This window comes from Silene latifolia, chromosome 3 (assembly GCF_048544455.1).
Source record: "Silene latifolia isolate original U9 population chromosome 3, ASM4854445v1, whole genome shotgun sequence".
NCBI lineage: Eukaryota > Viridiplantae > Streptophyta > Magnoliopsida > Caryophyllales > Caryophyllaceae > Silene > Silene latifolia.
Window position 1 is genome coordinate 145,880,932 of NC_133528.1, and position 10,560 is coordinate 145,891,491.

Here is a 10,560-nt window from a genome sequence, read left to right on the forward strand (position 1 = left end):
TTGTTGAATTTGAGTTGATTTCATTTAGTGGGACATGATGAGGGGCGACGTGGTGTTTGTTGGGTAGCGTGGAAAATACTTTGCCGTTCTAAGAGAGAGGACGGGCTCGGATTTCGAGATTTTGAGCTCTTTAATAAAGCGCTTTTAGGAAAACAAGCTTGACGTTTGGCAACTGTTCCTAATTGTCTATGGGCTCGAGTGATGAAGGCGAGATTTACCCTCATAACGAATTTATGGAGGCTGGACTAGGTCATGATCCAAGCTATACTTGGCGTTGTATTGTGGAGGGTCGTGGGGTTCTGGGACACGGAATGCAAAGGAGAATTGGGGATGGGCGTGACACGAAAGTGTGGGGACAAGTTTGGATTACGGGGACTTAAACAGGACGGGTTATATCTCCGTGTGGGGTGGGTAACGAGGGCATGACTATGGCCGAGCTTATGGTCCCGATTGGTGGTAGATGGGACGGGGAAAAATTGGAGAGTTTGCTTTTGCCTTTCGAGAAGGAGCGGGTGATGAATATACGACTTAATGCTTATGGGCCGTGTGATATATGGTATTGGGATTTAACAAAGGAAGGGGAGTATTCGGTGAAGTCCGCTTATGCGGCTTTGGCAGGTGAGGCTAATGACACGAGTGGGTCTTCGGTTTGGGAGAGGGAGTGGTGGTTGTGGAATCGTCTCTGGAATATTCATGTGTGGCCTCAGGTAAAGCTCTTCTTCTGGCAATTGTGTAGTGAAGCGCTGGCAACAACGGACAACATTGCATCTCGAGTGAAAGGTGAGTCTTCTCCTTGTTTTTTATGTTCTTCTTTCTATGAGTCTTGTATTCATTTATTTCGGGATAGTGGGGTGGCCAAATGGGTGTGGGATGCCGTGGGGTTGAGCTGCGAGGAGGGTGGTGTTCGGGGGTAGATTGAGTATCTTGGAGAGATTTTAATATCGAGGAGTGTGGTAAATTCATGCTAGGATGTTGAGCCTTGTGGGAACACTGGAATAAAGTTATCTTTGATGGAGTAGTGGTGGGCCGGGGAGGAGTTGTTGGGAGGGTTATGGATGTGTGGCATGAAATGAATACGAGTTTAGCTATGGAGAAGAGATGTGGAGGGGGAGGGTGTGATGGTGCGGCTGTTAATTCGAATGAGGGGTGGAGACCGGCTATGGCGGGGTTTGTGAAGATTAATGTTGATGCAGGAGCGAAAGAAGGTGATGGCGTGGGTATGGGAGCGGTTTGTAGGGATGATCGAGGTGCGGTTTTGTGGGGCTTAACTCAAAACACCCTACCCCCCATTTGGACCACACAAAACTTATCAATAAAGGAAAGGAGAACCAACACCCGACTAGCATGGAAAAGGAAAGAGGAATCAACCATCAGACTAGGGGGGTATAAATTAAAGAGAGCAAACATCGATATAAAAGTAATATCGTACAAGTACGCACAACTTGGCCAAGCAGCAAGGATTAATAAATGTGCAACATAACAATAATAGTTTGGCATCAAACTCCCAGTTTACAGCTAAATGTAATGACCAAGTTCTATATACCGAGTTTTACAATAGAACTAGCGCAACTTAAATGATCATGTTTACCCTCAAAGAGCACTTTTGGATTGGAACATTTCGGTGAAATTTCCGAAGGCACCTTTCTGAGTGAGGACTTGCCCACGTACTTAAGATGAACGTCAGTGACTTTAATGCCTTCACAGGGAAGCTTTGGGTTGCATGAGATTGTTACGCCAACCCTTGAAGTTGTGGTTCCGTTTATACTCTTGATGTGCACGTCCTTCACCTTTGCTTGAATCGTCTACAACCAAAAAACTAATCAACGTCTTCACAAGAGATAACATATTACGCATACTTTCAAATTTTTACTCGAAATCAAGTACATACAGTAAAGAACCAACGAAACAGAGGGAATGACAATGGGATGATTGAATAAGTACCTTATTATCATGTCTAGGAGGCATTTGTTGGTGAATGACAATGGGATGATTGACTTTATCCATTAACAAATCTTCAAATAAAATGTTTGAAACTCGGGTTTTATGAACTTGAGGACGAGGGAATAGACTAACTCCAAATGTCGTCTCCTTGAATGTACAATTCTTGACCGTCACATTCTTCACGTCCAAGTCCTTGGCAATGCTATCGAACTGATCAGCCCCAATACTAGACATACACATTTCACAAAACACGAGAAAATCATCTTATGAGACGAGTTGAAATCACCTGTTCTATTTTGATTCCAGAATTGATTTGAATACTAAGAAATCGACTGAACGTTACCTAATTCCTTGGCCAGCGGAACAAGTAAGTCCTGTAATGTTAACTTGATTGGAACCAGGAGCGATAATGATGCAATTATCACCAGTCCTAATAAAGCTATTAGACACCGTTACTTGCTTCGAGTTACTGATATAAACACCACTAGTGTCGCTTTGAGGAGCCAAGAAATCGGCATCAAATTTCACATTCTTAATTGTTATGTTTCTGCTCAACACAACTAAGACATGAAATGCAGCAGGGTTCGCACAGTTGATCCCATCCACCACAGCATTTGTTGCATTATAAAATTTAATCAACTGCCATTATTATAAACACGATACCAGTCAGTCTTATAGCAATACGAGTCTAGAGCGCCAAGAATCAGACCTAGTGAAACTTACAGGCATGAGACTGAAGAAATCAATATCTCTGTTGGAGCCCTTGCGCCTTGGAGGACCGCAGATTTTGGCATCAATATATCCCGGTCCAGTAAGAGTTACGCCGTCAACTTGTTGGAAATTGAGAAGTTCGTGATTGGGGAATTGAGTGATATCTGGGTCAGGAACAATGGATCCTTGAAGCTCAACTGTTACGTGAGATTTGCAAGGTCCGCTAAAATAGACTTGTGCCACCACAAATGTTCCTTTTGGGATCAGTACCTTTGTTGGCCCTTTTGTGTATTGGCATGCATCTATCCATGCCCGCACAATTTTCTGCACATTTTATAAACAAGAACACACAATTTAAAGTCAGGACACTATTTCCTCCGTCGCATTCAATAATTATCAATTGAATTCGGGATCAATGATCACGACATGTGAGTTAAAGTTTTTTTTTTTTTTTTTGACGGTAAGAGAAAGGGTTATTATTATAACCCAAAAGTTACATAACAAGCTAGTCGATTAAGTTGCACTAGAAGCCCGATTAGCAGAACTAGTGCATCGAAGCCACACTTAAAGACTAAATAAACATTTATTAAAAATAAAATTACAACAAAGAAAACTGGAGTAACGAGGGCAGAATGATGGAGAATAAGTTGACCACGAGCAACCTCATCCATTTCATTAGTTATCATACCCCTAAAAATGAAAAATAAAACTGATCGGGACCAAGAGAATACTCCCTCCGTCCCAGTCAATTGTTGTTCTTTGATTTTGGCACAAAGATTAAGAAAATGGGAGGGGGGCCAATTACTAAATGACAAGTGGAATAAATTGAGTGTGAATGATCAAATTACTCAATCAAGTTGATTCTTAAAATAAAAATGACAACAATTAACTGAGACACGCAAAAATAGAAAAGGACAACAAATGATCGGGACAGAGGAAGTATATATTTTCAAGTTAATACGAGATAATAATTTAATTATCATGGGAGTCCTTGCTAGAGCTAAGTGCGGTTTGAAAATCAGATCAGAGTCGTTTTGAATTAGATGTCCGTTCAATACAAGCCCACAAGGTTGCTTGGACGTAAAATGTGCCCAAAAAATGGGCATAATATTAGCATCACCAATTCTTGTATAAAACTGTACGCTTTTAGCGTTTATCAAAATTATTATATTACGTTTAATTTCTATGAATAAATCAAAATAAGTTTATCGCCAGTCATATGTTTAATCATATGATGGTGCTAGTTTTATTATCTTTAGGTTTCGCTTTTACACAAAAACTTTAGAGAAACACTATCTCAATAGCGTTAATTAGAGATCTCTCACATAATTATGTGATGAAGTTATTAATTTTTTTTTTCCATGTTATGTCTCCCACTAATTTAGTGGGAGACGGGACCTACCGTCGCTTTTATGTTTCATGAGCCAAAACAGCATCTTTTTACTACTATGTCAAAAATAAAAATAAAAAATAAAAATAAGAAACAGGTATGATTAACTTACAAGTCCGTTTATCGATTCACCATCCTCATCATAGATAGGCTTTCCATCTCCCTTGGCACCATATTTTGTGACGTCAAAAATTCTAACCCTCTTCGCCGGCGTCACCTCCGCCTTACAACCGTCAACCGCGACGGCAAAGACAACCGCGAAAACAACCAACAATTTGCTACTCCTAATCATACCCATTTTTTTTTGCAACTCTTCAACAACCTACAAAACTAATCATGAATTAATAAATATATATACACAAGTAAAGTACAAATACGTTAACAAATAAACAATAATTTGATTGAAATCGTGTTAGATATTTAATTAAGAAATTAAGAAATAATCGTTGGTGATTGATTATAAGAAGTTACTTGTGAGTGTGATTACGTGCAATAGCGTCGCCGTCAGCCGTCACCGTATGAATTGCTAAGAAAATGAAGAATTTGATGATAATAAAAGTTTATTGAAGTTAATTGTGGCATATTAAGGGTTTAATTGATTATATATATAATTGAGATTAAAGGTAGGTGTAATTATGGGTATTAATTTCTTCCCTAAGGAATAGGGATTGTAGATCCTTCAATTTAGTAAGGAGGGGAATGGGGATTTATTGAATTAAGTAGGTTAGGATGGGGGGATTTATGAATGATGATGAATTTGGATCAACATTGGGAATGGGGTTTATCAAAATTATGATTTTGGTTTCATCATTTTTGAGATATTATGGAAATTTGAAACGTGTTTTGTCAGCCGCAACATTACTCGACGTTAAGGCTGAGCTACCGATTACCGAATGGATCGAACCGGAACGGATCAAAAATCAAAAAAAAAAATCGTACCTAAAATTTTCAGTCCTGAATCGGACTGAACCAGAAATGGATCTAAACTTACGATTTTTTGCTATTTTATATTCAATTATTAAATTTTAGTTTTGTTAAATCAAATTAACTACTACTCCCTCTGTTGCAGTGAGATGTTTAAACTTCCTTTATTTTGTGAGGGGAAAATAAAGGAAGTGTAAACATATCACTGGAACGGAGGGAGTAGTTGTTTGAAATAAAGATGAACTTATTAATTGTTATTGCAGAGTTTATAATAATTTTTAGGCGTAAAAGATAGATTCTCTTACAAAGTTTTAAAGATTGATCATAAAAACCACAAGTAACGGTCCATTCGGTCCGGACCTAACTTTACCGGTCTTGAACCGGACCGAAGACCAAAATTCCAAAAAATAAGGACCGAGAACCGTCCCTAAACGAATTCGGTCAGGTCCATTTTTCTGGTCCGGACATAAACTTGCTCAACCCTACCCGTTAGTATTGACATTAGGTATATTGAAAAATGGGATCAACAAAGTATGTTTAAGTTAGTCGAATGTTGGTAAATTTGAGTCGATTTCATTTAGTTTTGCTACGCATATTGGTAGTAGGGCAGCTCCAATTGTATGGGCACATTACGTTCTCATATGTTATTCTACCTGGGTGCGGGTAGATGTGTCCGGAGATGATTTGTGACACTCTTCATCCATCACTAATTTATTTACCACAAAATCTCATTGAAGACGGGCGATATCCGTCATAAGCTTGTGACGGATACCGTTTTCTCTCACAAAATACCCATTGAGAGGTGAGTGGGAAGCACATGGGGAGATGTCCCACCTTGTCCCATCTCCCTTTTTGTGAGAGGTCTTCAGCTTGTGACGGGATTAGCCCGTCACAAGCAAGACGCTTTGTTTATTTACAGTCATTGCCAATTTCGCACAATAAATTGTTCAATTGTTCAAGACATTTCCAACAATTCATACGTTCATCCAACAGAGAAGCTTTAGATGGTCCTTTGTACGATGGGGAATTTACACTAAATTGTTGCAAGAACATCCATTAAACCGTATATATAGAATTTGACGCAGATAAGATGCGATTTTACAATGGAAAACCGCCTCTATAACGCTGCTTCCACACTTTGTGTTGTGCGAAAGCGTGAATATCCCGTGCTGGGCCTCTGCTGCACTGGTGTCCACTGTCCATAATAGTACGATATTGTCCGCTTTGGGCTAAGCCCTCACGGATTTACTCTTAGGCTCCTTCCCAAAAGGCCTCGTACTATTATATTTTCTGGACACTTATAAAGATAATCTTCCATCTTTATTCGACCGATGTGGGACAAGGGTTTGCACCCTAACAATCCTCCTCTCAAACCAAGGACCATCATCTTGACTCGGACCTTGACCTCCATGGAGGACTCTCCCACTCTACAGCCCCAACTTCTAGACAGTTGAAACATCACAAGTCTTGATAACCTCCCCTTAGCCGACACACCATGCTACCAGGAGTCATGTCTTGCCCTTCTTGGGGATTTGCTACACATGCATCTCGAACAATCCTCTGCATCCAATATACCCTGGACCGGGTCCGTCACTTCAGAAGTCCTAGAAAACAAACGGTCTCTGGCATCCAACCTGGAAAGGACCCACCAGACCTGTGGCACCCAATCTGATAAGGGTCCACCTGATCAACAGTTCTAGTACACAAATGGTCTTTGTCCCACAAGACCTATGACGCCTTTCATCCATTTAACCCTGGATCGGGCTTGTGGCACCCAATCTGATAAGGGTCCACCTGATCAACAGTTCTAGTACACAAATGGTCTTTGTCCCACAAGACCTATGACGCCTTTCATCCATTTAACCTTGGATCGGGCTTGTGTCACCCAATCTGATAAGGGTCCACCTAATCAACAGTTCTAGTACACAAATGGTCTTTGTCCCACAAGACCTATGACGCCTTTCATCCATTTAACCCTGGATCGGGCTTGCTCCCACAAGACCTATGACGCCTTTCATCCATTTAACCCTGGATCGGGCTTGCTCAAGGACTCACCCCGAGCTAGGAGTTCCATGTCTCACAGTGTAAGACTTCACCTTCAAGTCTTGGCCTGATGAATCTCTATGTCTAGCCCAAGTCGAACCTTGGGATCTGATACCACTTGTAACCTTGGGATCTGATACCACTTGTTGTGCGGAAGCGTGAATATCCCGTGATGGGCCTCTGCTGCACTGGTGTCCACTGTCCATAATAGTACGATATTGTCCGCTTTGGGCCAAGCCCTCACGGATTTACTCTTGGGCTCCTTCCCAAAAGACCTGGTACTATTATATTTTCTGGACACTTATAAAGATGATCTTCCATCTTTATTCGACCGATGTGGGACAAGGGTTTGCACCCTAACACTTTGCTCAAGATACATGCATAAATGCACATTACTACAGGATACATGCATGATGACACATTGCTCGTCCATAAGAAGCTAAAACAGTAGTGCACATTCGTCCGCAAAAAAATTGATTAGTAACTATAACAAAAAGTTGCCTGTTACACTAGTGAACAATTGGCCCTTTCGACATTCATCTAATTACAGGTCTCTACAACAAATCACTGATATAAAGGTAGGTTTATACTAATTGGTAAACAATCAATGATCTTTGTGCAGGGGAAAGTGGACGTGTAACTTCGTTGGTTTGTTCACTTTCCAACTTTCGATCTATTACTACATACAATGAACCATTGTAATCGGCAGCCCATAAACAGGGTAACCAAGCAAAAGTACCTAGAGTTTAGCAGCATCTTCATTCCACTTGCTCTTGGGTATCTCTCCAGAGTCTGCTATTATCACCTTCTTCCTAGGTTTTTCGCTATAAGTTCCAGCACCGCCTTCGATTGCATATACAGTGTCCATGCCTTGTATTACCCTTCCAAAGACAACGTGTTCCCCGTCCAACCTGATAAAAAGAAAACATTTCAAAGATATTATTATGGCTGTAGCACAGGTTGGTAGTTGGTAACCCTGGAGTCTGACAAATTCATAAAAAAGAAAAAGTACTCCTATATGAAAGATTTTTGGGAAGGATGATTGGGCTGTGTAAGGTTTTCTTGGTGTTGACGTTTGAGTACAAACACATGGCCCTAACAAGTAGTTTTGAACTTCTTCAGTCGAAGGGCATTTGAGCAATTAAGCCTCGCCATATTAATAAACGTAAGATTTCCTCTTATAAAGGGCAAAAACTATACTCCGCACAAAAACTTATATGAGATTGTCTTACATGTTAGACGAACGAATCAACCATACATTAAATGAGGGATACAAAAGTATTTGGGTTATTCTCACACGCGAGACTGTCTCGGACAAGACACGCATATCTTCCTTCTTTGTGTGTGACTGTGGGTGGGTCGGGGGTGGGGATGTTCCTTTCCTTCAGCGTTCAACTACTCAGGCACAATTTTCAACATTTTCTTCTCAGTAAGGAACAAGTCTTGCAGGAAAGAGGTAGGTGGAAGTCCAAACAACTTACCAGCTAGCCTTGACAGTGGTGATGAAAAACTGTGAACCATTTGAATTACGTCCAGAATTTGCCATAGCGACAACTCCTGCAAAACACACCCAATGAACTTAAAACCAGAAGAAAATTTTAAAATTGCTGTTTATTATCTCTTTAGACAACTATGCAGGGTGAAAAACAAAACATTACATGCAAATAAAATAATAAATGTCAACAAACCTGGGCGCCAATGATTTATTTTGAAGTTCTCATCATGGAAGGTACCACCATATATACTCTCTGCCCTTACCATCGCCATGAACAATATCCCCACCTTGAACCATAAACCCTGGTATTATACGATGAAAAGGCGTTTGCTTATAGTGTAGGGGTTTTCCACTACTGCCCTTTCCTTTCTCGCCTGCAATCCGAAACAAAAATCATATAGGTCTGCTATCAACAAGCTTACACACTGAAGAGTATGACCAGAAAGAAAATTTGACAAATGTTGACATTTACTTTACCTGTGCAGAGAGCGCTGAAATTTTCTGGACAACGTTGATCAAAACAATAAAATAAAATTATGTTAGATTTATTCAAGAAAACCAAATAGACCCCGTATCAACTGCAAGAACTTAGCAAACACAGAATAAATTTGAATCATATGTACAAGTGAGAAGTACGATGAGAATAAAGCGCAGAAAAACTGCATCATCATCGTCAACAACAACAACAATATCCCAACACCTTGAAATCTTGAATGGCTTTGCCCATGGCGCGGTACGGTAGGTCGGATGCAACCTCACCTCGTGTTGAACACAAAGAGGTCGTAATAAGAGATGCATAATGAAAATTGAATCATATTTTGTAGTTCAGGCAAAAATAAGATCCCCAGCTATCAGAGGGGGGTATGGATATAGCACAAAAGCTCTCACATATATTCTTCAGAGCATTAGCACATAAAATGTAAATTGTGGAGTGGAAAATATATAATAAAATGGGAACCTCCACAATTTACATTTGGGAACAATAGTACTCACCGGCAGATCTATTCAACTATGTTTCCATGGGCAAGGGGTATGAGACATCATGGGAAAGAGGTATGAGACATAGTTGAGTAGATCTAGGACTCCGCAACTGCAGAAAATATCCATGGGGCATGGGAAAGCAATACTCACCAGCAGTTTTGGGAACAACAGTACCATAGAGCCCAATCACAATCCTACCTGTCAACAAGTTTGAAGGCGGTAAGCTTCGGAGCCAAATTATTAATCTGGTGCTTAAAAGGAAGTGCAAGTATCATATAATCATCTACTGAATCCAACACACATACATTTATAAATTTAAAATAACAGGTGAAAACAACATAGAGCCACGGTTGGAATGACAAGTAAATATGACAAAAAATAAGTGAAATGCAGGTACAGATATCTAGCATATCCATGCTATGCGCACTTAATAGGGTATCCGATGAGCAGGAATTTTCGGCTTTTAGAGAGTACAAGCACACTAAACAAACAAAACTTAAACCCTTGCTGTAATATGTCATGCACTCTCATGCCAAAACACCATGTAAAACTGTAAGCAATAATAAAACAAGAGTAAAGTTGATACACGGTCGCTCATTTTAAATGTCTGCTCTTTCATCATTGAGATTGAACTTTTGCTTCAAGTGATTATGGAAACAAGCAACCAATTCTCCTAATAAACAACCTCAATGAAGAAACATGACAAAAGTACTGAAAACAACAGAGCAAAGAACACGATGATCATCAACTTCAGAGAAGTACAAGGGTAAACAGGAATTTACCTAAACGTTGGTTATCCATATCAACATCCAAAAACACTCTATGAGTTATCTCAGGCTCCTCGTCTAAATTCTGCATTACCTGCACAAAATAGAAAAAATCCCCATAGGATCAAACAGAGAACTAACATTTCACTGATAACCATGAATGGAATACATCAGGAATAATCATAACCGGCAAAATAAAGAGCTGCCAAAGTGCCAATAGACACTTAAACACCCCGTGGCAGTTTGGCACCATGCTCTCCTCTTTCCATAGGGAGACCAGCCCTTGAAGAGGCACGACTTATAAGACA

The 10,560-nt window shown here is 40.1% G+C and overlaps 1 protein-coding gene across 5 annotated transcripts; it reads right to left on the reverse strand.

Annotated features, from left to right (window-relative positions):
- Positions 1-1,442: 1,442 nt before the first annotated feature.
- LOC141648307 (exopolygalacturonase clone GBGE184-like) lies at positions 1,443-5,000 on the reverse strand. Of its 5 annotated transcripts, none has more exons than XM_074456855.1 (6): positions 4,982-5,000; positions 4,155-4,364; positions 2,665-2,976; positions 2,285-2,580; positions 1,942-2,167; positions 1,443-1,802 (listed from the first exon to the last, which is right to left on the reverse strand). In XM_074456855.1, exons 2-6 carry the CDS (start codon positions 4,338-4,340, stop codon positions 1,536-1,538), a joined length of 1,287 nt encoding a protein of 428 aa, XP_074312956.1. In that variant the 5' UTR covers positions 4,341-4,364; positions 4,982-5,000; the 3' UTR covers positions 1,443-1,535. The 5 variants fall into 5 exon arrangements, with proteins under 5 accessions (XP_074312956.1, XP_074312954.1, XP_074312955.1 ...); XM_074456853.1 differs by lacking the exon at positions 4,982-5,000 and adding an exon at positions 4,530-4,882; XM_074456854.1 differs by lacking the exon at positions 4,982-5,000 and adding an exon at positions 4,530-4,882 and having other exon boundaries at positions 4,155-4,372.
- Between the last annotated feature and the right edge of the window lie 5,560 nt (positions 5,001-10,560).